Consider the following 27,878-nt stretch of genomic DNA (forward strand, 5'->3'; position numbering starts at 1 on the left):
GGGATGTGTTGAATCATTGTTGCTCCCTCTCTCTGATCTATTCTGTTTTCTTGCACATCTGCGGATTTGGGCGTGTGTGTCTTCGGCTGAAAATGTTACCAACAATGACAGACCCGAATGACACCAGCTGGAAAACCCCTAGTTTTCGTCAAAAAGTCATGGCTCGAATGTACGTGTAGTAGTAAGCTGAATTGTTTTTAATTTGTCACCCCCCACCACGTCAGTCAGTCCACCACAATCATCTGATTTACGATACATCATCATCATTCCTGACCAGTTACGACCCATACTTAACTATACTTAACCATGGATGGCCATCATTAAAAGGTTGAAGGGAGACCTAACCAGTCCGGTGTCTGACAAGTAGAGTAGGCTAAAAACTACTAACGTAACTGTCAGTGTCATGCCATAGTTTGAGGAGTTGGCCTAGGCTAAAAACTACTAACGTAACTGTCAGTGTCATGCCATAGTTTGAGGAGTAGGCCTAAGCCCGGGGCCTCAGGCTTTCGGGGCCTGTTGAGAACCTACACAAAAAAGCCAAGGGGTTGACATGATTTTAGCCAACTCATAACTTACACTGTTCTTTTATTGATGAATCTATATGATATGGTAGGCCCTAATCATTGGGTTGTGATGATTGTACAATCCTGCATCAATTTTGAACTGGCTCATATCATAGTCGTAGGTAGTGACGGTGTAGAAACAATGATCTATTAATCCAGTGTCTATCATCTTTTTGAAATAATTTTATATACATTAGAGACACTGGATTAACAGATTATCATTTTAACAGTACCTTTAAAAACTGATACAAGCCATGATAGAATCCATTTTTTTGAAATGTAAAAATAAAGGTCACATAATTATAGAGGTCTCCCAATAAGTGGATTCGGTCAACTTCAATCATTCGTCTCTATAAATTCCATTTTTGTTTTCATCTAGAAAATCTTAAGTTTGAAATGTTTATCCGGAAGATTATTTAAGAAAGTTACAATATCGCTATAGTTCAAAGTACTGTGGCAGGATTTAGTAGCTTGAGATGCCATCAGGTTCACAACTCCGCTAGCGAGGATGTGTATCTGACAATACAGATTAGATTTTGTCCGGATTCGGTACAACCTTATTCAATTCAGAGTATCTTTATAAATGCTGATTATGGTATAATGTCTTATAGTGAGGATGCAGTTCGATTGGCTGGTAACCCGACCTCCAAAACTTGTACCGAAATGGAGAAGCATGTGTTTACTAAAGCGAAAACTCGGGTAAGTCAGCATTTGAGGTAAACTGTTGGGGTTACTATCAAATTTTCTAAACAGATATTCATTTGGCCCATTATATATCTGACAAATAACTGATATTTCTTTGATATCTATAAACAGGAGGAATATCTGGCATTGGTGGCAAGACTGATATTTCATGTTCAAGAAATCAGTAAGTAAAAAACTTTCCCATTTCATCCAAATCATCTCAGTAAATTTATATCAAGTTTTCTGATGTTCATAGGCTTATTGCCTCTTTCAATATTTAAAAACAACTAAGAACCATATGTATAGTATCATGATATTTCTAAGGCTTCTGCTTCAATAAACTTAGGAATTTTGACATTTCTTAGCATCATATTACTGGTGAATTTCACTATGCATTTTATAGCATTGACGTGTGTTGGGCCTAAATAAATTTCTGATTATTGTGCTCCCCTTTTTATATAGGTCTGGTTTTGAAATTTTCTTTTTTTTAAATCTTGAAATAGGGATTGACCCTGTTGTTTATTATTTGGTAGATTTTGTTTGATTTGTTTTGATTTGGTATCCCTTACAAACCCACTACACCTGTTGGGATGGAAACAAGGGATTTGCTTTTGAAATCAGGAATCGCAGAAGTACAGATATAGGTGTGTGATCGGCGGTGGAATTTACAGAATTTTAATGGAAGTATATGATTGGAAATTTAGGTTCCAGTTCATGTAAATAATCTTCCAACCAGCCTGAACTGATCGAGGTTAGTTGTGTTGGCTGCCTAATATAATACATCAAGATTTTGGAACTAATTATACAGCAAGGTTGAAGATCATTTTTGAGATTAGCCAAATAACCTAATTAGAATAAATTGCTATTGTAATGATGGAAACATATTTTGCTTACTAACCCTATACCTGGTAAACCACTCATTGAAGAAATAGTCTTTAAGTTCTTTCAAATCTCATGTTTCCTAAAATTTTTCCTGCGAAATGTCTCAATTACTGGATTATATGGAATTAGATCAGAATTTGTAGGTAAATATAGCATAGTTATTTCACTTTATGTATTATGTGACCTTAGACAATTAATAGATACCATTGGGTAGGATTCAACAATAGAATATAGATAACAGGATACATATGAATCATAGGATAACTACTAGGTCTCAAAATTTCAACCACGCGTCATGTCATGTATGTCACAGCGTAGTTGAGATATCATTGTGGAGATTTTTATTCTTTTTTATAGCTGTCAGAATAGATTTTCCCGTCATTACGTAGAGTGTTAATAGTTACTGCAGTTTCATTCACGAATACAGTCGACTGTAATCGATTAGATAGAATACCTGTTCTGAAAAGAATATCGAACGATGCGAAAAATTATATCGGAATGAGTAAACAAATTTCGCGAATATATAGGCAGCAGTGTTTCTAACTGCGATATGAACTTTACGACTGAGTAGAGATGCCAGATATTCAATTGATTCAGTAGGAAGCGATTATCACAATCAACTACAATTTGATAGAATTGATAATGCGGCGCTCTGTACTGTTCTATTACGAATTAGCTAGGGATATCTCCATGGAAACAAGGCTGGAAGTGCATTGATTCTGGGCGATACATGTAGGTTGTTGTCGGCTGTTCAGTGTTAGTAGTAGGTTTGCAGTATCACCAGCTGGCCCGGTTCTACATAATTGCAGTTTATATTATATCAATCTCATCGATGTACCTAGATGAACATATGGTCACTACGAGACATTGGAAATAATGATTGTTTTACGTCGAGGTTTTGCGTTTGTAATTTCACCATCGCTGTAGAGATATTATATTCGTAATGTTCTATAATCCATGTAAGTACATTAAACTTATTTTTATCGTACCATTTCTAAAGTGAATTTGCATTGAGCGGATGAAGAGATGGACGAGTGAATTCATGTGCTTTATCGAATCACAATTCAAATCTTCTTTATGGAGTTTCATTCTGTATGAATAGCTCTCGAACGATATTGCAGTATTATCAGCATGATTTCTAAAAACCCGTTCGTATTTATAATATATCCAGGTTGTACTCGTTGTGATATTTATATTCAAATTTAATTTTCGTCGCCAAATGATTTGTAGTTAATCTTCAAATTTGAACTTACACATTATTAAACGCTGGTTGGTAACACTAACAGCATATTTTCATAGTGTTACAGCGTATCATCTAGCCCTAACCCGAAGAAGTTTATATAACTATAATATTTTCTAAAACTTCTAGTGATCTACAGCTGCGCTAGAAAAAGCTGACTATAATAGTGGGAATAATTCGAGTGGGCATATGTCGTGGCATATGTTTGTTCATACCATTTAGTAACCAACTTTATGTATGTTCCCATCTTATGTATATATGTATATATATATAAATAAATATATATATATATATATATATATATATATATATATATATATATATATATATATATATATCATATAGGAATGTTGAATATTTATATGAAAATTTCTAGTTCAAGAAAATAATGCGTATTATCGCGAAAACCAATAGTGTTATATACAATATGTTATCGCACGTCGCGATATATGTGTATCTGATATAGCGAGGCGTGAAATTTCTAAATAAATTAGTTCCAATGAAAATGCTTCCCATCATCGATGCTGAAAGCTTCAGTTTCACTTGTTACCATGACAACACGTGTGAATGCTGCATTCGTTTGAAAGATACTTGAGGCGGTCGTTTTAATTTCTTGTCATCAATGCCGGGGCACTTCGCGTCTTTGTCATCGGTGTGCGTGTATGCGCGTGTGTCGTCAAGGTGATCATTATCTTGCTCATCCCGAACTGATGTAAGCATTCAGTGCTGCTGCTACTGCTGCTGCTGCTACTGTACCACCTTGGTTATCTGCTGTGGTTTGACCACATTTGTTTCTAAACTGTCAAAATTCGTCATTTCAACATTCGAAATTCACATCAGAAATTCTTGGTCGCGCAGTAGTTCAGCCAATCTGTTTCAACGTTCAAGATTCATATCGGAAAATTTCGACCGAATTACGACGTAATTTCTATCAATTTAATGACATATAAGGTAAAAAAAATAGTTTTTTGTTTTATTTTTGTTACTGTAATGAACAGGTATAGGTATCGTATTGTCTGCAGTGTAATTTTCTGCTTTGCAAATCATCTATTTCACACATCTGTGGCATAATCATAATTTATAACCATATGGCTTTTAATGATATAGTGAATATCATTTGACTTGTTGGGTTCTATACTCCTGCTACTAGTCTATCATGTACAGAAGACAGATCTCGAGTATTTTAACGATTCTATATTTTACATTGTGGGATATTTTTCACCTGTGATTTTACTACACTAACTGGATTAACTATTGGAAATACATATTATCTGATCAATCGACCCATTGGTGCGCGTATGACATATACGATACTGTTGTTCGGTTGCATTATCAGGTTGAATAAGTATGATTACATGTGTGTTTTCCATACGTTCTAAATGTTTTATGTTTTTCATTTAAGATTCGAAGAAGGAAAAAGCCGGTGGGCAAATGATGCCCGGGCAAGCGATGCCACAACAACCGATGCAGGACCCGATCAATGCTTTACAGAATCTGGCAAAACAGCCCCCTGCATTGGGATCCATGCCAAATGTTCCCGGTAAGTTATGGCAGAGGTAGCCTATTAATCATTAAGATTAGTGCACAGTTCAGTAAAAGTTGATGTTGGTAGTCTGTACGGTTATACTGTCACCAGAATCTACTGTTTAAATAAAGATGAAATCGACGTGGTGCTGTATATTGTAGTCCAGTGATGGATACTTGTATATTTCAGGTGGTATGCCTCCACAGCAAATGCGTCCGCAGCAAATGCATCCAGCCATGCAACAGCAAATGATGCAACAAAGACCACAACAGCCTGTAAGTCCTTATAATCTTAATTAACATTGAATTTAGCTCTCTCATAAAACTGTTGTGTATGCCTTTCGTCTTAAACTCGATGAAATAATCTTTCAGATTTTTTTAGTGATAGGAAGTAGAAGGCCGTCATAATAGCTTATTGCGTGCGTGGCTAATCCATATTTTCTGTCAAAGCTTGCATCACTTGGATAAAACTGATTTGGTTATTTTTATTTGAAGCAATAATTCTTCGCCTTAAGATATCGAAGATCCGAATAAGGCACATATTTATTATTCATAACAGGGTCCCTACGACTCCATGATTCCTTAAGAACTCTTTTAAACGGAAAATGATTTTTAGATGCTTAAAAATCCTTTAAATTGAGCTTAATGTCAGAAAATGTCAGAAATATGCAATTAGAAATTTTGGTCTAGTTTGTAGTTGTACGGTAGATTATGCCTAAAAAGATTCTTTTTGCCAAATTTGGCAGTTTCCAAATTAGCATAAACAGTACTGATTTAGGAGGAGTCTACACTAATTGGGATATGGAAGTGATGCAGACGCTTCCTCAAATATATAGAAAATCCCACACTAATATAACAAGAAAGATGAAGCCCAAAAAGTAAAGGAAACTTTTCAGACTTTATCTCTCTTGTTATGTTAGCTCGGGATTCTCTAAATATCATCACAACACGCACATAGTGTTTCACCAATGGCTTCCTCAAAATTTAAAACTGTTATCCAGGAATGACTGATCTGTAGGAACCCTGATCCGTTGTGTGATTCTTTATGTTTTCAGCGAAATTGATAGCAAGTGATAGCATGACAAAAGCAGTGGAATCAAAGTACCGGTATACTCCGGTAGACTAGTTGAATTGATTGTAATATTTTCTGTTATTATAGGGAGTGCATCCAGATGGCTATTATTTACATCCACAAGTTAACCGACCACAGAATCTACCCCTTAACATGCAGGTAGAAACATACGCCCGTATATAGCTAACTGAATCCTAGATATTGCAGAATTTCATTTCACAATAATTTGTAGTATCATTAGACACGTACACCCAGATTCCCCTTGCATGCGTAGTTGAGTTGATATCAAATTTAGTTCAATTTTCCTCTCAATTTGCAATATTTTTTCTAAACAAGTGTGTACAGATTTTTTAAAGCTTTTGTTTTGCTCAGCAGAATATGACCTAGATGTTTTAGAAATATGTCACCTGAACCCTCCCCTTATGAAATATCTGTAAAAACACATTTAATCTGCAATTGATATTTGGATTCAGCAAGTTATTAAGTATCAGTTTTTGGTGATGGCATGTGATGTCTTCTTGTCCAGGCTTCGAGTTATCATAACTATATGATTATTTATTTTTCTCTTGATTGTTCATTCATGTTATTCTTTTCTTTATTTACATACTGTATTTCCCTTTTATTATATTTTCTGTGTCTGTCTTGTTTTAGCACACATCTCTTTCTGCTGCTGTTATTTATCTATCTGTACCTGTTAAATTCACTGATATGCATGACCTTAGTGTGTTTCAAATTGTTTTCAGCATGTGAAATCCCCTGTCGAAAGTGTCTAATACCTAAGTTTTTACTGGATCGTAATCTTGTCAACTTCTGTGTTCACTTTTAAGCTGATGATCTGTTTGATAGATGCTTATTTGTAGCGTTTGAGAATGCTTTACATCTTGATTCAAATTTTTATATTTTAATCAATTATCAGTGCATCCTCCATAAGTACATGGCACTGATATATGGCAGGATAGAGTGGAACTTTGATACAAACTACCAAAGATAGTCTTAAATCTGGAGGCTGGTGTTGACAATTTTTTGGATTGGCTAAAGAACAAAAAGACTTTAAACTTAGACTTGACTATGCTATCGGCTTATGGGTTAACTCAATTGACAATGAATTGAGTTTAAGTTCATACCAGTGTATGAAACTGGCCCTAGGGAATCTCGAAAGATCCCATCTTGAAAAATTCTACCTTGTTCTTTACATATTATCCAGTATGCAATTAACCAAATTTTGGTCAATTTTCAATGTTCCACTGTATTGCCCTCTTAAATCCTATGTGGAATGAGTCCGGTACATACATATTTTACATTGTCTTTGTACTAACATAAAGCATATCGATATGTTGCTCCCTACCTAAAAAGATGTTCTCTCATTTCTGTTTCAATCGAACCTTAATTAAACTATCCCCATTTTGTTTAATTTATTCTGTGTAGAACATCTTCTACATCTAGAACTCTTCTGTCACTACTTTGTTGTTTAACTTCAGTACGACTCAACATTTTTGTACAATTGTCAGGGCTATGCTCCTTATTTAAGTATGGACCCCTATGCTAATGTAAGTAACTTTCATACAGCGGGTTCAGTCGACCCTTTAAATGGTGTATGTCAACACATCAACGGTGTATGGAGAACCCAGCATTATCGATTCAAACAGAGCACTTTTTATCGAATAATCACCTGATAAGATGGTCAATCGGTAAAACAGTTTGTGGATGATGAAATTATCGCTTTAATTGCTTTGTTCATTAACGGTAGTGGATGGATGAAAAGGTTTACCTGTATGTTCTACGCTTGTAGACATCTCGAGCATTGATAATTATATCCCTTTGATTACAGAATGAATATCGTTAGGTATCAAAAACTAGTTTTTTCCTCATTTTCACAGTTTATTTGACAGGTTTATTGATCGATATTGATTCTGTTACCAATGAGTCCATGTCTTCTTCTATGATAATTTCTTACCCTAGTTTAATATAATTGTATTTCAGATTCTCCTGCGATTTAAGTTGATAAAGTAATAGCACAAATTAATTCATTTTCATTCGATGTACTCAAGAGTGACGGAAGTTGTTTAGAATGTCATGTTATTTTACGTTTCATATTATACTACATTTGATCAATTTGTTGTAGAATGTGCATCAGGAACAATATTTTTTCTATCATCAACATCCACCGCATGCGAGGCCATCACTACATTCACCCATTCAGGTACCATAACTGTTAATTGTTTATATACATACGTTGGTGTCCGGGCAAAGCCAGTTTTAGTTTTTAGTAAGTTTCGAGTTTTATTTCTTTATCTATTTTTTCGAAGTTAATCTGTTATCATCCCCTATATTATTCTCAAAGTTCCCCGGGCGCAACCCTTTTGTTCCCATTTAACAATATTTTCAATGCTTCGACTCCTCATTGATTTTTTAGAAATTTCTTATTGATTTTATTTTGGTACTAATATCATGGAATGGAAACAATAAAAGAGGGTGCCTTTCTCCGATTAGGCGGATGAAGTTTTATATGAAAATTGCGGACGATATGCACAGCGTCAAATATGTTTCTATCAAACTGCATGTATATGCTGCGGAGGCTTATCTGAAATTAATTGATTTCTACCACATTTCTTCTGCAGAATGTCTACGCTGCTTTCCAATTGTTACTCGACTATTTATACCTACTGTACAAAAATAGTACATTTTCCATATATCTTTCAGTAAGATATTTGCTCATACACATTGCATATCACACCTGTGCAAATTAGAATTTGTTCACATTAATATGGACTGATTGCCGCCACTCTGCATGATGATTTTTATTTACAATGAAATTTAAAAATGTTTTATTTCCTCTATTACATGTATTACATATCTGCTGTTATCCTATTAGTCAGTACACACCGATCTCAGCTGATGTATAAGTATCACATACATATATCTGACATTTTTTTCTTTTATTTAGAGTCAAGACCATTATATGCTTGCCCGTCCACACTCCCGCCATTTATCCCCTGTTCATACTCCAGTTCAGGTATTGTAAAATCATGCGTATTTCAGCTATTTGAAGCCTCTTTGGTGAAGGATGTATTGAAGGGATGGTATTCTGGATATATTGATATATGTTTGTCTCCTCGCTCTGACTAGAAGTCAGAAGAGGTCGAGAAACTTTCCGAATCGTCAACCATTATCGCTTGAAGGGCTTTATGATTTTGTATCTGGCAATTCTTCACTCTAGATTTCGGATACATTCGAAGATCTATACGTTATCATTACTGCATGTTACTTTCTGGAGGTTAATTGAATATGATTTTTAAGTGTTGAAAGCGCATGTGGAGGATGTATGATCGCTTTATGTGTTCGCAGTATTATACATGTTTCAGGGTCTTGCTTTATCATTTGGGAAATGAACAGTTTAAGTGTATTCTAGTATTGCTGTGCTGAGGACATTGATTGGTTTTGGTCTTTTTTTCTATGAAATGATCGTCTATATCTCTTTATCTGCAACAAATCATTAATTACATTCTTACATTGAATGATGGTGCTTTCTATTTCAGTATGTTAACATGCTTCCTGTGTAATGAGTTGATCCAATGAACAGGTTTTTATTTCAGGTTTCACTTAAATTCATTACCGTAAATTTGACGGAATATTTTGTTGTCAAGATGATAAACATGTTGCACACTTATTGCTTATTTACTGAGATATATTATTGGCTAGTGTTTACCATTTGAAAAAAATATTTGCAGGGTCAGCAGGATGGTATGTTTATGCCTCGTCAGCAGATGCCTGGTCAAATGATGCCTGGTGGACCTATGCCTGGTGGACAGATGCCTGGTGGTCCAATGTCAGCTGGACCAATGCATGGACAGGTATTTTGACCTTATGTTACATGTAACTGCATGTTTTTAACCGTAAATTATTCCAACATAGATATTAATCTATGGCATATGCGTTCCCTTTAGAATATAATTCCTCTATTTAGGTTTTTGAATTTATTCGCTGTTGTGAATGCTTTTCAAACTGTATTCTATGTTGTCTCTAAATTGTAATTTTTGTACTAATTCCTGCTTGCTGCTTGAAAAATAAAAACCATCTAGAATGAATTAATCAATTTGTCGTTCTGAAAACATGAAGCTTTAACAGATTTATTTGTTAGTTTTTTATGTGTTTATTTCATATTAACTGTAGATGAATAGATAGATACCGAGGTAGTTTAGTCAATATTTTCATTCTTTTTGTTCATGCATGTATTTATTTATCAGAACCCCCAGCAAGAAGTGATTCTAGTTCAACAACAACAACAAACTCAAGGGCCACCTCCTCAATACCCTTCCCGGCCTTCAAGTCAACCACAGATGCAGCCACAGCCCAGACCAGGTACTCCTGGTCAATCGCAGTCCATGCCCGCTGCTCCTGGAAATATCCAGGTATATCATAAAGACAGTTTTCATTGCACTCTAATTTTTTCAACAAGGGACTTTTTCTGAAATGAAATCAAGTTCTTGAATGCATTTTGATTTGTTGTAGTTGGTGGTAGCAATAATTTCAATAATCTAGTTTGTACCTCATATAAACACAGCATGAAACTTCGAATATCAACATTTATCTCATTTTATCATGAATAAGAAATGAATTTACTCGCTATGTTACATAATTGGATAAGTTGAGATAAGTGTCAATCGCTCAATAATATCATCTGCTTTTCTGTAGGGACCAAGACCTGATGCATTTATGATGCAGCAGAATCAGGTAACATAAGTTAATGCGTCGTATATTAATAGAAAAAGACCTTCCTTTAATCTGACATTACAATGACTCATTATATGTTTTCATATTGTTGTATTGATATAGTATATGGGTGGTCCACCAGGTATGCAGAGACAGTTCCCCGGCCAGATGCAACAACAGGTACATAAAACCTATTATGAGATTTCAACCATTTGTCATACTGAGGCAACTATATCAGTATTGATTAAAATTTTATTATGTTCACATAAATTCTCTACTATTCAATCATGTTGAGAGCATCTATTGTGCTTTATGTCGATGATGTAATAGACTTTATTAAATTTTCACAGCGTTATTTTATTTCAGCCTTCCAGTCAGCCGAACTCCGTAGGGCCTATGTCGCAGCAGCCTTCTCCTGCTCCTCCTGGGTAAGATTTTCACTCAGTACGCTGTCATTGTATTGTTCTTTTTCACATGATGATTCCTCTTGAAAAAGATTTGCACTCAGCAAGGCTTCTTTATCTTACAATTTCAATTGAAATGTTTGCGAATCATCTATTGAGTATGTAAATTGTCTTTCAAATTTTTGGCCTTATGGCATCAACTAGATATATTAACCAGGATATTTTATTCTCCTCCCTTTAGTTATTAGTCTAATGTCTGTTGATAATGCAATTATTGAGTTCTTGTGATTGACCCAGATGCAATGTCCGTAATGAATTCAGATCCGGCTATTCTTTGCATTCCAAATAATATCGATTTAATCATTTGGTATTTTTTTTTTTTTAGTTCATATCCGATGCATTCACCTGCTGCTATGATCCGTACCCCCTCACCTGGTAGTCAGATTGCACGATCCCCTGCACCACGTCAGACAATGGGGGCACCTTCTCCTGGAAGTATTCAGTTAAACACACCAGGTAAAATACAGATTTTGATTTAAATTGTGGAACTATTTACCAAGATGTGATGTTTTGATTACTACAAGAAAATTCCTTTAATTTTATAGGAAATCCTGGGTCAGTTGGAAGTAACATTGATGATCAGGCGTACCTAGAAAAGCTGAAACAACTATCCAAGTATATTGAACCGTTGAGAAAAATGATCAGCAAAATTGACAAGGATGATGGTGAGAAATAGGAATTCTTGAGATTTGAGTTCAAATATTTGAACATTCATTGATGTTCGTTTAAATCCTATATTCAGATAACTGTAGAAAGAAAGATCTGAGTAAATTGACGAATTTGCTGGATATTCTATCTGATTCGAGTAAACGTCTACCGATGTCTACATTGCTGAAATGTGAGCAAGTTCTTGAAAAACTCGACTTCACTCGATCTGTAAGTACGGTAGATTATATTGCTGAAGTTGAGCCTTGAACATTTTATGCAAATTTATGTTTGTATCTCAGAATGCTTCTACCGTTGATAATTGAAGATATGTAAATGAATTTGTTGTAACATTTTGAGGTGTTAACTAAACCTTAACATTATTCTTGTTTCTCTCTGATGATGAGGTTTAGTTAAATCCTCGAAACAAATTGATTTATATGTCATCAATTGTAGATTCGCTCATCAACTTCGAAAACTTGAGAACACAATTAGCCTAACTGTTAAATTTCTACTGTTGTTTGGCTCAACAATTCTTTGAATCTAAATGCCTATATTTACAGACTGGGCCAAGTTTAGCTGTGAAATCTGAACAGCACATGTGTCAACCACTTTTAGACGCAATATCTGCCCATATGCGATCTCCAATTCTGAATCACACGTTGCAACGAACATTTGGACCAGCTGTCCAGATGCTCCATGGGCCTCCGATAAGGTATAGTTTTCGATTGTAGATCTCAGATTCCATACAACTCCTTAATTCCTTAAAAACCCCTTTCCAAACAGAAAATGCTCCAGAATAATTTCAAGGTGCTGATACTCCTTTAATTTGAACGAACTGCCCAAAACTCCTTCAATTTTGAGAAAAAAACAATTAAAAGATTTTGTCTAGTTTGTAGACTACCCCTAAATCGATTTAACTGGGACCTGGATATTCTTTATACCCAATAAAGCAGTTACCAAATTAAAAATCAAGTTTAGTTAGTTTAAAGGATAGGAATTTCCTTACAAAAACGGTTTACCGAGATAAACAGTACTGATTTAGGAGTCTACAGTAATTGAGATATAAAAGCGATGCAGACGCTTCCCTGAAATTTGAAATTTTCTACTTTGAAGCTTCGTGTATCCAGGAATGACTGATCTGTAGGGACCCTGTATCTGTTTGTTGTCACTCTTTCCCAGGATTTGTTAGTAAGTTGTAAAGCTGCCTATTTCAGAGCCCCCAGTCCTCCGGCGAAGAGATCTAAAATAGAGGAAAGTGATGATGACGTTGACGATGATGATGATGACGATGAACAAATACCGAACGTTCTTCAAGGAGAAATTGCTCGATTGGAACAACGATTTCGGGTGAATCTCGACCCAGCATTTCACACTGAATCAAAATGTGTTCATCTCATATGTAGATTAGGTTCGTTAAACTGAAATATTTCGAACGGATTGTGGGAATATTGACTTTTCAGATAAAACCATTTTACGTTCTATGTTTGTCTCTACAGAGGATAAGAAACTGCCAAGTGTTCCACCGATCAACATAACTGTGCCAAGCGACTACCCATCCAGTAGCCCTCAATGTGACACTGGGGAAGAGAACTACGGTATGTCTTATACAAAAAAAAGAAAACCATAACTGCAAATAATGATATAGATAGTAATGATAATATTCATTTCCACTAAAGATTGCAACAAAGTATAAAAGACTTATAAAAAGTAACAATATCTGTTAGGTGTTCATTTGAAGCAAAATTGCTTAAACAAGTTTGAGACACCTTAGTGTGTTATGATATTTTGCCCTATATTTTGATATTTCTTCACGAATCAGTGACTGGTGCTAATTTATGATCAGTACATTGACTTTCAGAATAGATGTGTATCATTGAGTAGTACTTGCCTCGTATTCATAGCTTCATGAAGTGTGGTGTGGGTGAAAGGGGCCTTGTATGTTAAGCATTTTTTTGCTTCTCCAAGACCTCTTTATTACAACATGAATATTACGATGGATGTAGTGTTTAACCCTAGTCTATACATCCATGATCATACTTATATATAATAGTATCCTTATATTCTTTTATATACTTTGTAAAATCGCATTGTAATTTGAGGGAAAATAAAATTATCATTATTATTATTATTATTATTATTATTATTATTATTATTATTATTATTATTTTGAATCACCTGTTTGTACATGCCTCAATTCTCTTTTTCAAAAAAAAAAAGTGTTTCTCAATGTTTCTATCAACAGTCATTGCTCATAATATTGTTTTTCTAGCGTGTACACCATTTCTAACTAACGTTTACAAGACATTGACGCATCGTTTAAACCGGATGCCGGCTAAATATTCCGTCACTGCTCTTCTCGACACTTGGGTAAGTTTATGACCCGTAATGAGTTTCAACAGCATGCGCTGAATCGAATATTACTGATCACACTGACTGGTTCTATCTGTCGATCAATGGCTCCATCTGGTTTGCGCATAGACTGGTATTGATTAATCTCTTGAGATTATGTTGAACGAAGTATATGCATTAAACTGCTTCAATCATATCATCAATCTATAACTGAAAATCAATAACATCTTTACTTCACAAGCTCAATTCATCTAATGCAAGCTGGTGTACGTTGCGGTTTTGATTGTATATATCTTTCAAATGATGTTTAGATATTAAGACTAAAAAAGAAATTGATACCTTGTTTCTTCTTTCTGCTGCACTTAATAGTTCACTCAGCTTATATATGAACTGATTAGATATTTCATTGTGATTTACAAAATGACCCGGCTGATTAGGAGAAACGAGGTATCATTTTTTTAGCCTCTTGGATTTTCTTCGATATGTGGAATCGTCTATTACTGATAGGAGTGTTTGCATGGTGTAGATTCTTTTCGAATTACAAAATTGTATGAGTTGTTAGTTATTATTTACTAGTTTCGCGCAATATGCCAGACTCCAGTTTTAACTTAAGCTTTGGCAAAATAACATTCCACCCTTGTACATTACTTTTCTTGCTCCGAGCGGTATACGCTATTTCTCTAAAGCGTTTTAGAAATTTCGATGGTTGGTTGTTGATATTTTTCGTCTCGTCCGCAATCGGGGTACAACTAAATAAGCGAAGGTCGATTGGGGTAAAAAGCCAGCGGCGATATGACTCGGAAACTATGCCTGGTTGTTCAGTGCTTAATGGCGATAACAATCAATAAGAAGCATAGAAATTATTTCTATCAGTATGCCCTGGATTTCTTCCAGTAAAAAGAATTCGCTGCTACGTCTGCTTAATCTCCCGAGAGTGTATTATGGCATTTCCGAAAGATTGCGCTTTATATCACATTAGTATTTGCGTTATGATGATCAAAGACAGCAGGTACCAGTAGACTAAGCTTGTATAGTCGGGACATATGCTGTACGTTTATCTGTGGTAAATATAGAAATACTTAACAGTCTTTATAAATATACCCTGCGTAAGAGAGTTTAGTACTCGATCTATTCCTAGGTGGCATGTATTTGGCAGTTTTCGAGCTATCTAAGAAGATTACACATATATTAGTCGTTTTTTAAGTGATAAAAGGGCCTTTCATTACAACATCAGTCTCAATACAACTACCATTTACTTCGAATGAATTGATATCTGATAATCTTTTTATTTCTTTCCAAGTAATCTATCGGTTCGAACAGGTAGCTCTGCGTCGGTGAGAAAATAATGCATTATTCTGTTGAATGCGGTTGCAGATATTTTCATAGATTCCTATGTTGTTTAAATGATTTATATATTTATCAGCGCTTGTTTTCTGTGAGAAAACTGAAGTGTTTTTCTCTTCGAGATCAACCATTTTGTGAAGTGTTTAGATTTAGTTCCTTTCTGAAGTTCAAACAAAGCCCATCTAGACCTTGTATTCATATTTTTTCACATAAAACATTCTGAAAATATAGCACTATTTAGCTTTTATCTAGTTCAGAGGCACTATGAAAATATATTTGCCTGTAGATTTAAGTAGTTCCCATTTTCAGCTGAAATTTAAATGATTCCTCTGGAGGTCAGAAGTCAGTTGCTCAAAAGTTGGTTAAAGATAAGCAGCGGATAAATAGTGACAATAGTGACAATTAAGTTTTCATTGCCAATATGTCATCTTTCCACTGATTAACCAACTTTCGAGCAACTAACCTTTGGCCATTTGTAATACCCGGTAAGTCTTTTCGGCAATTTTCTTAGTTCATATAGAACCCAGTTTTACAGTTCATAGTTACTGGTGAAGTTGACCAGAAAGTAGATAGAATTTGATTTGAGACTTGAAAACGTCGAAAATGAACTTATTCCAACTGCAGAAATTCAAGATCTATTCATAAACTGTGGAAGGTGTAAAACTCCATACGGTCCATAGGTTTTCCAATCATGTCCGCATAGGTTGACATATACAAGAATTTGCATCATATCCATTTATCTATATTTATTGAATTGTTTAACTCTGACTTGAAGCCGGAATAGACCAGTCGACCCGTTGAAGACTAAATATGGTGTGTAAGTAGGAACACAAACAGGTAGCAGTACTGATGATGTTTGGATTATCTGTTGAACAGTATCACTGACCAGTAGTCTATATTAACTAGCTGATCTCTCTACCGGCTTCTAATGACTACTGCTAATTAAATCTTGTGTTATATTTAGTAGTAGTCTATGTTCCGTAGCGCTTTAACACAAAACTATAAAGTTCGACGGCAGATATCCTGCTCGGTTGGTAAAACTTTATCATAGATGAATTACCAGAATTCTCTCCGTATATCCTTAAAGGTCAAGGAGATTTGCCATTTTCTATGTACATCGAATAGAAAAGGAATATGTTCGGTGTTTTGCTCGAGCGGCCAGAAAAAATTCACTTGTGTCTGGGATGCGCTATCTATATAGCATATTCCGTCAGTCAGTAGGGATAGAAACCTTTCAAATTTCTCATTCTGAGCTCAGTATGTAAACCTTATAACAGGATTAAAAGCCCCTCGTCCATGTTTGCTACACTGGTAGGAAGCTCGTAATTGAGTGCTGAAAAATAGCAAGGATTCTGGAAAACAATATGATTAAGAATGGGTATATATTTCCTACTGGACAAAGTCTGACTTCGATAAATGTTATGCTGATACAGTTACTTTCTAGTATGATAGGACTCAGCGCACGGTATTATGACTACTACACCTGAGTACGGTAATGAATATCATAAACTCTTAGGTACAAATTAGTGTCAGAGAGCGAAGAGTTTCAGAGTGTTATCATAAAATCTGTTGCTCTTCCCACGAGCTTATATTACACAGTTATAAATGTACACCTCAGCGAAGCGGGCTACAAGAAGATTCTACACACTTTCAAGATTACAATATTCATCATAATTATGTTTATATCATATTTTTTTTTCAATATGTCATTCATTATTACCTGCACTGTTTACTAATACATTGCTAATACAGCTATCGAGGCACCATGGTATGAACCAACGTGAACGAAGGGCAAAGTGAATCGCAACGTATATTGTCTCTCAAAATAAGCATTCCCAATGCTAATAATTATGAAATTATGTAAACATGGCAGACAGCGAGATATGAATCTGTATGAATATTACATCATCATTATATGAATCTGTGTCATCGCTCAATAACAGGTGTTATATGTGTAATACCAGGGAACGCCTTTCCGGTGTCAAATAAACTTAAAAAACATTCAATTATAATTTCTTTTCACGTGGATGATAAATTTTGATATCCAATCCCTGAAAGTCAGATACACTGGAGTGTTTGGGTGATAACCAAGAGTTGCGCAATCAAATCTCGATTTTCGGCCATTGTTAGAACTGGTAAACTGAGAGTGGTGGAAAATTGAGGGTTGACTACATAAAAAGAACACTCAGATTCCCCAAAAAGCCAGAAAACTTGTACCATAAAATCATGGATACTTAGATATTCACTCATGTTAGAATATAATGCTTCTGTATCTTGTGCCTTCTTGTGCTATTACTCAAGGAATACTTGCAATTTTTTAAAAATAAACAATAATATGAACCAAGGTAACCGGCAACGCACCCTCGTTGCTCCTTGTTTCGGACTTAAAATACCTATAAAAATGTAAACATCGGTACTCAAGAGTTTCGACGTTTTCTTTCTTCTGTGGCTAGGTTTAGTTTATAAAAGTCTGGAAAAGCTATTGGTGCTGTTACCTTTGCCCTTCTGTAGCCAGCATGGGTCTGTTTTACTATTACATAAATACCGCAGTTGTATTCTAGTATTACCTGCAAACAACTGAATTCTATAATATTTCATATTCTTCTCCCCGGTGAGTCATGTTTGCTGAATCTCTCGTGATAAGAAGAAGTTTCAGAGGAGGCCTTTATCTTATGATACAGTTTAACCATTCTCAAATGTCCGGTCTACGTAACTTGCAATATTGTTACAGGAAGAATCTATGTAATCATTTCAATCTGTATGACTATACATTCCTATGATGTAATTAATATGCTGTCATTTCTTCAGATAAACATTGCAAGCATTTATTTGTAATTCTCTGAGAAATTTATGTTCTTCGTAAGGTTTACAACAGTGATATTTGGACACTGAAGCTTTAAGTTAAATCTATATTACATGGTTATTGTAGGGTGATGTCTGGGTCACTGGTGTGCATCGGCCATTCAAACTTACCAGACCACAGTCAAAATCCACTGGGATTAACAAGTTTATACACTTATGATCTCCATAAGACTTTAAGACCGCATATTGGAATTTCAATTTCTCTTTGAAATATAGTTGTCTGATTATGAAATTATTTTGTCAGGACTTGTCCCTCATGGTTTATTGTGTAAAGTTCATTCAGGAGTACAAAATTGCAATAATTCTCCTCTAATTATCAGGCTGTAACCATCGAACTGTTGATTACAATTGTTCTTCAATGGATAACGAATTATTTATCATATAAACTGAGTTGGGTATTTATTGAACATGTAGTGGAATTGAAGGAGAACCATAGTATCAGCATCGGTAACACCTTTTACATGTACTATAATCAATGATAAGTACAATGATCAGGTACTGGTAAGTCTGCAGATTGACCGGTTACTTATCTGATAATAACTGCGCTGCTGCTGCAGATACACGCTCTCTTCAATTTTGACCAAGCATCCTCAGGAATGCAGCGTTTTAATGAGCAAATATGTCGGCTAATCTATTCAAGTTGAGAATTCTTATGATATATTATGTTCCTCGGAAGCCCTTAGCCAGGTTGGCTGCAGTTTCCAGTCATGTCGAAGATAGCAGTCAGTAACTGAATTCAATCTTCTTGAATCGATATTCAGAGAAAAACTAGTTTTTGCATTGAAAAATATTACCCCAAGTTGGAGGAAAGTTTCTTTTCCATCAATGATTACGAGCGATTCTCAAGATAATTCATGAAGGAGATTGTAATTTGTCTGTTTGGTGCACTAAAACAAAGTTCCTACCCACAACATGTGGCTCATCAGTAGAAAAACAACAGCTGATTTTTCCAAGGTCTCCTTGCTCTTCGGTTATGTACATCTCTTCAGTCTACGCCACACAGCATTGTAGTATTTCCATCGAGTACTGTACCCTTTCCTATGGTTTTTGCCAATATTTTCTAAATTTGGATTTATCGCCAATGGTTTTTCTATACGACCCGGCCCTGCGGTATTGCATTTAGCCACCGGCGAAATCCGCCATCTTTTTTCTTGGCGTTCTCGCAGTAGAACGCGTTGGATTTTTTCGCCGTAAAAATCTGGGAATTAGGATATTAGGGAGTTTTTCACTCTCGTAACGGTGAGTCCGTTCGGTTTGGGGGTTATCCCTGATTTCTTTTTTTCCGTAAGAATTTTATTTACAAATATAATTTGATTGAATTGAATTGAATTGTTTTGATTTGTAACAGGATAATTATGCCACCCCCTCCTAAGGGTCAGCATCGTGGCGGGGAGGGATGCGGGCATTTGTTTGGCGCCTGGGACAACCACGATTCATGTGCGTCGTGCAGGCGCAAATCCGGTCAAATATGTGCAAGGAGCAATCCTTGCAATATTTGCGTCGTGTGGTCCGAGGACCTTTGGCTTCGGGCCGATAAGGCTCTTAAACTAAGAGATCGTCGTCGAGTTAGCAGGGATTCGTCGGTTTCGGCCGATGTGCCAACCGACGTTTCTAATCCTGTTTCTTATCGTAAAGCGGAGCGGTCGCCGGTCGTTCAGGTACGATCGGCTTCCCAACTCCGTTCACCGGGGAGGAACGCTGGTTCACCGGCACCGGTCTCCGGTCATTCACCGGTCTCTGGTCGTTCACCGGTTCGGCCGGTTCGGCCGGTTCAGACTACATGTTCGGAACCGAGCGCGCGCCGCGGTAGTCGCGAACGGCCCGCACCGGTTCGGTCGGTACCGGTCCGGTCCGGGTCGGGCATCGGTCCGGTTCGGTCCGGTTCGGCCACCGGTCCGGTCCAGACGTCGTCCGGTACAAAACATCCGGTACGTTCATCGTCTGATTCTGATCGTCGCTCCGGGGATAGAGCTCGCTCTCCCACTAGATTTAGACGCCGGGAGCGTAATAAACGAGCAAGATCTCCTTCTCGCAGATCAAGGTTTGATCGCGAGAGGGACTACGATCGTTATTGTCGGAAGTTTCGCCGTCGGTCTTCTCATCGTTCGTCGACGTCGGTTAGCGATGAAAGCGATTCTTCTAGTAGGTCACGATCCCGTTCGAGGGACCGTCACCGAAGTCGGCATGATCGTCGGGATACTGGAAAATACCTGACTCAGAAGGATTTCCATGTATTTGAGGAGAAAATTTTAAACTTGTTATCTTCGTCGCAACAAGTCGCTGCAACTTCTACAACAGGTAAGCCTATTCCTGATTGTCCGGTTAGAAGTTCGCCAGCCCACTCAGTTTTTCGGAATTCTGACTCTGAATTCCTGGATGCTGCGGTAGGGTCTGATTTCAATGAGGATCCGGTCCCAGAGGCGGCAATTCCTTCTGGGGTCGTTCCTGTCGCAAGCAATTGTGGGTTGCCCCAGACGATGGGGGCTTCCCTGGCTCGCAATGTATCTCCGTCCCGTTCAGTTTTATCCGAACCAGCGGGGGACATGCCATTTAGAGCGATGATAAGTGAGTTCTTTGTCAAGCACGGGGCAACTCGCGCTAAGCCCACAGCAGCTCCTCTGGTCGGTGAGTCAATGGAAGCTTATCGCCCTCCGGACTCCGATCTTAACGTTTTACGGGAATCGTCAGCGGTTTCAAGAGAATGGGCTCGATTGGATACGCAATTATGGGGTGAATGTCGGCCTGGAACTTTTTCATTTCCCCCTCCAGAACGGGGTATGAAATCTGGGAAATATTTTAGTTCAACCGATCCACCTATAGGCGCATTTCGCTCGGCGTATTACGCAACTCCAGGTGCTGTGGATCACAGTCATAACTGCCTGGATGCTGATTATACTTTGATCAGCCCGGATACTGTTACAGCACAGTCGGGTATTCGTTTGCCTAAGTCCGGTTTGGTGGCCATGACGTCAATCCTGGACAATCTTACCAGGGTTGGTTCGTTTCAAGATATGGCACTTAAGGTGTTGACGGGTGAGCTTCGCGAGACTCACGCCGCCGTTCATGCGGGCTCCGACCCAGAGTCAGTTGCCCTAAAACTGGAGGGAATGGACCGGATTATCCAATCTTTGGCTCGGTCTGTTTCGCATGTAATTCCGTTGTCGGTTCGGGGTCAGGCTAATCTGGTGTTAGCCTCCCGTCAGTCAGTGATGGACTCCAGTGCCAAAACTCGTCTACCGGATATGGTGTCCAATGCTTTGCTGAGAGCCCCATTGGGGACGTCTTCACGTCTCTTCTCCGGTTGGTGCGCTCCGGTTTCCGCAGAGCTGAGGAAGATTCGGGAGGTTCAGGCCAAGTCCAACCCCCGAACTCCGTGGAAAAAGCGTTCTGGTCCGACGCCGGCGGCGCAAGGTTCGGCACGGACGCAAACAGGACCATCTCAAACTTCAGCGCTTTCTCAGGCGGCTTCGGATGCCGGTTGGAGAACTAGCGCGCAACTTCAACAATCGTGTCAAGCCTCGTCCGGTCGTAACAGTTCCGGTTCGTATCGAGGCAAGGGGAAGGCTCCAAAAAGGGGCTCTTCCTTTCGGAAAAACTCGAAATGAATTCTTGGGACCAGTGGGAGGTTGTCTGCAGCAGGCAGCAACCCACTGGTCCGACCTCTTTGGAGACGGTTGGCCCTCCCGGGTCGTCTCTCGGGGCTACCGTCTCCGTTTCCTAAGGCGACCGCGCCTGATGAGGTCACCTCCCGACATGCGGCCAAAACCAGGTCAGGAGGCCTTAATCTCTCCGGCTCTCAAGGAACTGGCAGAGAAGGGAGCGATAGAACCAGTTTGCAACGAAACTTCTCCCGGCTGGTTTTCTCGAATATTCATGGTACCAAAGGCCACAGGGGGTCAACGGACAGTGATAGATCTGTCATCCCTCAATCGGCACCTAGACATTCCAAGGTTCCGGATGACCAAGCCCAAGGACGTGATTCAAGGGCTCCGTCCGGGTCAATGGGCAGCTTCATTGGACCTGAAAGATGCTTACTTTCAGGTTCCAATTCACCCAAAATCTCGGCGATTTCTCAGGATAAAGTGGAAAGGCCGCCAGTTCCAATTCAGGTCTCTTCCATTTGGCCTCAGTACGGCCCCGTGGGTTTTCACCAAGTTGGTCAAGTCAGTTCAGAAGGTACTTCAGTCAAGGGGTGTTCGACTGTTCGTTTACCTCGACGACTGGTTAATAGTCGCGAATTCGGCTCAGGAATGTCGGGAGGCAATGACCTCAGTCTTGGACTTAGTCCATCAGCTAGGGTTCCGCGTAAACAGGGAAAAATCTCAGTTGACGCCGGCCCAACAGTTCACTTATCTCGGCATGGACTTCGATCTCCGAATCGGCAAAGTCTTTCCGTCTATGGTTCGAGTGGCCAAACTTCAAGAAGCTGTAGCGGGAGTGTCCACAACCCCGAGAACAGCTCGTTACTGGTCACGGCTTCTAGGCTCCATCAGCTCCATGGGTCTGGTGGTGCCCTTAGGCCGCCTCAGAAGCAGGCGCTTGCAACAATATTGGAAGGTCTTCTGGTCTCAGTCGAAGGGCAACTGGGAGGCCTTGATTCCCGTACCTCCAACCGATCTAAGTCCGGATCTTCAGTGGTGGGCGGCCACTACGAATCTTCGGCTCGGGGTGTCACTAGCCCCGTTAGAGGCTCCAGTTCGTGTATTCACGGATGCCAGTCACCAAGGTTGGGGGGCACATCTGGAGAACCGAGTCAAAGCCGGGAAATGGTCTCGCTACGAGGCCACCAACCACATAAATTTCCTAGAAATGCTGGCCGTGTGGAAGGCCCTGAAGTTCTTTCACAGGAGAGTGGAGGGCCACCACGTTTGGTTAGCCACAGACAATTCAACAGTGAGGGCTTACCTTCAGAACCAAGGGGGCACTCACTCAGAAACCCTCACAGGTCTGTCGGCCAAAATTCTTCTTTGGTGCCAGACAAAGGGCGTGTCCCTGACTGTGGCACATTTAGCAGGGAAAAGGAACGTGATGGCCGATGCTCTGTCTCGTCGAGGTCAGGCTATTGCGACAGAATGGGTTCTCCACCAAGAAGTAGCCGATCGGGTTCGGGGCATTTTTGGCAATCCGCTGCTGGATCTGTTTGCCACCCGGTTCAATCGGAGGTGTCCTCTGTTTGTGTCCCCGTTTCCAGACGCGGAAGCGTGGGGGGTCGATGCCTTCTCTCTGGACTGGTCGGGGATGCATGCGTATGCGTTCCCGCCCACACCAGTCCTGCCGCGCTTACTGGATCAAATAGAGAGATCAGTCAATTGCAACATAGTTCTGGTAGCACCATGTTGGCCGGCTCAGAAATGGTTCCTACCACTTCTCAACCTACTGTGCGACAACCCCAGGATTCTTCCGAATTTCCCATCGCTTCTGTCTCAGGGGATCTTTCGGCATCATCCAAACAGCCAGTGGTTAAATCTGCTCGCCTGGCCATTGTCCAGCGATCCTTGTCAGCTTCAGGCTTTTCAGAACAGGCTGCCTCCTTTATCGCAGGATCTAAGCGGCCATCAACAAGTACCATTTACGATGCCAAGTGGAGTCATTTTGCGGATTGGTGTGCTGCAGGGGAAATTGATCCATGCTCACCCTCTGTAGCTCAATTGGCAGATTTTTTACTGCACCTATTTGTAGCAAAAGGTTTACAGGTCATAACTATTAAAGGTTACCGCTCCGCGATTTCTCATACATTGCGTGCTTCTGGATGGCCAAATGTAGCAGGGGATCATCGGATATCCCAGCTGGTTGCTGGGTTTTCTATTTCCCGGCCTCGGGTAACAAGGACAGTTCCACCATGGGATCTGTCTGTAATTTTGAAGAAGTTAATGGAGGCTCCATTTGAACCTCTTTCGGCAGCGTCTTTTGCAAATTTGTCAAAAAAGACTGTATTTTTGCTGTTCTTGGCTTGCTCGGCCCGTCGCTCTGAGATTCATGCGCTTTCAGTCCGACCAGGTCACATTGTCTTTGGGCCAGCGAATGAATTTGTTTCGCTGCGGCCTGCTTTGGAATTTTTGGCAAAGAACCAACGACCAGGCTCGGTTGGGCGTCAATGGCGAATTGAAGCCCTAAAACATCGAGTGGAACCGGGCATCCCGGACAGGACTTTATGTCCTGTGCGGGCGTTGTGTTTCTATTTAGATCGCTCTGCTTCACGGAGGGGTTCACGGGAGCGGTTATTTATTCCGCTGCTGGATCACCTAAAGGGTGATATTTCGCGGGACACAGTAGCCCGATGGGTCTCTTCAATGATCAAGGACATTTTATTGAAGGAGAATCTTTCCTCGGAGGGAGTCGTTTCTCATCAAGTGAGGTCTATGGCTACTTCCTGCGCAGCCTTTTCGGGTGCTCCGTTGGAGGAAGTCTGTCGGGCCGCCTTTTGGAATTCACCGTCGACATTCACGTCATTTTATTTACGGGATGTTTCAGGCCAGTTAGGCTCATTAGCTTCACTGGGTCCTGTTGTCATGGCTCAAGGTGTCCGTTCTTTCCGATCGGACCCTTTAGTGTAGAATATTTATGTAGCATTATCAGGATCACAGGGGGTGTATCCTTGTACATAGTTTGGGCTCATATCTGCAAGTATTAATTTCGCAAAATTCTGGGGGGGCCCCTGAGCTGGACGGACTCACTGTGGCCAACCGGTCTTCCCTGTGCTACAGTGCTCCATTCCGTGCTTGGGTAAGTGCTCTCTTTTTCCCTCTTACCTTGCGTTTGAGCGGTGGTTTTTCTATCTACCTTTCCCACCATCCTTGTGCTAGGCTAGTCTAGCAAAAACCATAGGAAAGGGTACAGTACTCGATGGAAATATTACAATTTTTGGAACTAAAATTTGTATTTCCGAGTAGTACTTACCCTTTCCTATGGTGGGAATCCCGCCCACCTGCCCCGCATAGCTGTTTTTTTTTTTGGTCTGCTATGACGAAAAAAGATGGCGGATTTCGCCGGTGGCTAAATGCAATACCGCAGGGCCGGGTCGTATAGAAAAACCATTGGCGATAAATCCAAATTTAGAAAATATTGGCAAAAACCATAGGAAAGGGTAAGTACTACTCGGAAATACAAATTTTAGTTCCAAAAATTGTAATATTTACCCCTCTACGAGAGTGCACCATTTTCTAGTCATTATTCCGCTTAAAAGATGAGAAAAATTGAAACCGGCAGCTTAGTCCAACTGCTTAAAATGAGTTTGTGAAGCTGGCCGCAAGCTGAGCGGATATATTGGGAAAATTGTTTTCACCAACTTCGATGAAGATTCATTCTAATTGTTGGTATTCGGTAGTTCATTACTTCATAATTTGTTCACATGTAATTGGCATTGCGATAAACTGTTCATTGGAGTAATTAGAAATGTATACAGCAATTATGAATCAAAAGGTCAAAACGCTATGGTAACTTAAGCCGGATTTTTATTATTAGATCTGATATTTCATTGAGGTAACAAGAAAAATATGTGGAGTCTCCTGATGTATCGTTTCTCTTCGGTTATGAATTTTCAGTGTTATTGAAGATTTCATTCACTCATTGCCAATTATGTCAAATCTGACAAAGTTGGAAGGAAATTTAGTAGCTGTTCCTGTCAGACAATATTGATGAGGGTTGAAATGTTGCTTTTAACCAGTGTAAGGTGATGTGTAAAATGAACCTATGAGAAAATTGTGCTGATCTTTACATTCGATTCTTTTCTTATGACAGCCATAAGTTTTTCGAAAGATTCAGAAATTATATGTGTACAAATTTTTCTTATTATTAGAAAATGAATATTTGTTGAATAATAGTTGAATAAATGTATTTATATGAAATATTCTAAGTGTTCTATTGTAAAGTGTTAGGGATAAGCGATCTATCATAATTAGTAGTGGTAAGCCGATTCTAATCAATTTCCATGTCCAAGCTTGTGGTAGGAGAAAGAGAGAAAGGTTTATGAGAGAAGGTTTATTTATATGAACAGGCACACCTGTCACCCTTTTATAAGGTATATTTTGTTTGTCAGATTGTACAGCAGTTCTGGTCAGTCGATTAATTCATGCTTTGCTGAGAAAGAATTATAGCTTATTTGCATTTCATATATAAATATATATATATATTCATATATATATTGTAGAAAATAATATAGGATTAAATCCTGTGATATCCTTGTCCAAATATCTGCACCGAGACAACTACCGGTGTTGTTGAGATGAAGAAATGTGTTTAGTAGAATGATGATTATCATACAAACTGCGATATACAGTGGAATTATGCCTGAATAATCATGTTACTGACAGTGGTCTAGAGATTTGGCAACAGTACAAATATATGTCACATCATAGGAATGTCATGCTAGTGTAGCTCACGTTGCTTCGATCAATTACAGTAGGTTTAGTAATGAACAGAATATGAATTGTAGATTGAAATATTTCCAAAGTACCTGTGATGCATCAGCTTGCGCATTGACCACAATCTCACCCAATATGACAGGTTGGTCAATCTTATGGAAATCAATACATAATTTCCTTCTGTTTGTTACGTTGATAGGTCAATGAGCACAGGGCAGAATTTATGCAGATATTTCGTTTATTACGTCTAGTGATATAACTTAGCAGGCAATGAAAAATGAATAGTTGTGAATAGGAAACTCGGTACTGCGGTTAGTTTTCACCTTATTCCCAGAACAAGATGAAACATTATATAATCCTGCTATCATGAGCTTTCGAGAAATAGTCTATGTTGTTTTGAAACTATTTATTTACTTCATGTGTCTGTAAATTAGTGTTCAGACAAAAAATACATGGATTAGTTTACATTTTGTGGGTTAGTAAATGTTTTGCATCAGTCTGAAATCTTGGCATACCTTTGTTTTCTAAGATGTTGATATTCAGAAAGAAATGCGTAGGAGTATTGAACGCATTGTTGTATTATGCACAATCATATTTTCATATCATCAGTAATTTTATAAGGAATATTTGTTTGTATATTTACAGGAGCTCAGTGTAAGACAGGCGTGTGCCCCAGGATTGTAGACTACAATGAGCATCAATGGTGTTGACCAATGAGGAATTATCAGTATATTTAACAGTTGCATCATAAAGTGGTTCATGCGTAACTTCGTTACTTCAATGCAAATCCAATCTAAACTTAAACCACATAACAACAAAGTTCCCTGAAAATCTTTCAATTATACAACCAATTGTTTTGTAATATCTGGTAGAAGATTTTTCAAAATATTAACATTTCGGTCTATATAGTAGACTTATTCGTTATAAAAAGGTTTTACTTTATTGAATGTTAATTTTCTGTGCATGAAATTGCTTACATATAAGCCAGCTGTATGTTTGATCAAATATATTCAATACTTAACAACCAACCTATAGACGCGTTGAATGTATTTTTGTACTGCGTATGTAATTGTAAATACTTGTTATACTGTATATTATTTGTAAATAAATACATGACATAATGTTATCTGAAAGCTTTTTCTGTGTCTTGTTCTTTTGTGCTCTTGTCATATCACC

At 38.5% G+C, this 27,878-nt stretch overlaps 1 protein-coding gene across 6 annotated transcripts; it reads left to right on the plus strand.

Moving 5' to 3' along the window:
* On the plus strand, positions 1 to 27,783 carry LOC141900585 (mediator of RNA polymerase II transcription subunit 15-like). Of its 6 annotated transcripts, XM_074787553.1 has the most exons (21): positions 1 to 169; positions 1,175 to 1,262; positions 1,380 to 1,431; positions 4,772 to 4,909; positions 5,084 to 5,169; positions 6,053 to 6,124; positions 7,474 to 7,512; positions 8,910 to 8,978; positions 9,694 to 9,816; positions 10,210 to 10,374; positions 10,658 to 10,696; positions 10,799 to 10,855; positions 11,042 to 11,103; positions 11,465 to 11,595; positions 11,685 to 11,804; positions 11,882 to 12,015; positions 12,348 to 12,499; positions 13,002 to 13,195; positions 13,284 to 13,382; positions 14,057 to 14,154; positions 27,348 to 27,783. In XM_074787553.1, the coding sequence occupies exons 1-21, from the start codon at positions 93 to 95 to the stop codon at positions 27,384 to 27,386; spliced, it is 2,034 nt and encodes a 677-aa protein (XP_074643654.1). In that variant the 5' UTR covers positions 1 to 92; the 3' UTR covers positions 27,387 to 27,783. The 6 variants fall into 6 exon arrangements, 2 of the variants coding, with proteins under 2 accessions (XP_074643654.1, XP_074643653.1); XR_012618729.1 differs by lacking the exons at positions 1 to 169; positions 1,175 to 1,262; positions 1,380 to 1,431; ... (15 more) ...; positions 13,284 to 13,382; positions 14,057 to 14,154 and adding exons at positions 19,452 to 21,921; positions 21,959 to 25,065; XR_012618726.1 differs by lacking the exons at positions 1 to 169; positions 1,175 to 1,262; positions 1,380 to 1,431; ... (16 more) ...; positions 14,057 to 14,154; positions 27,348 to 27,783 and adding exons at positions 19,452 to 21,921; positions 21,959 to 25,065; positions 25,233 to 25,459.
* Positions 27,784 to 27,878: the final 95 nt, after the last annotated feature.

Source organism: Tubulanus polymorphus, chromosome 2, assembly GCF_964204645.1.
Source record: "Tubulanus polymorphus chromosome 2, tnTubPoly1.2, whole genome shotgun sequence".
Taxonomy (NCBI): Eukaryota; Metazoa; Nemertea; class Palaeonemertea; order Tubulaniformes; family Tubulanidae; genus Tubulanus; species Tubulanus polymorphus.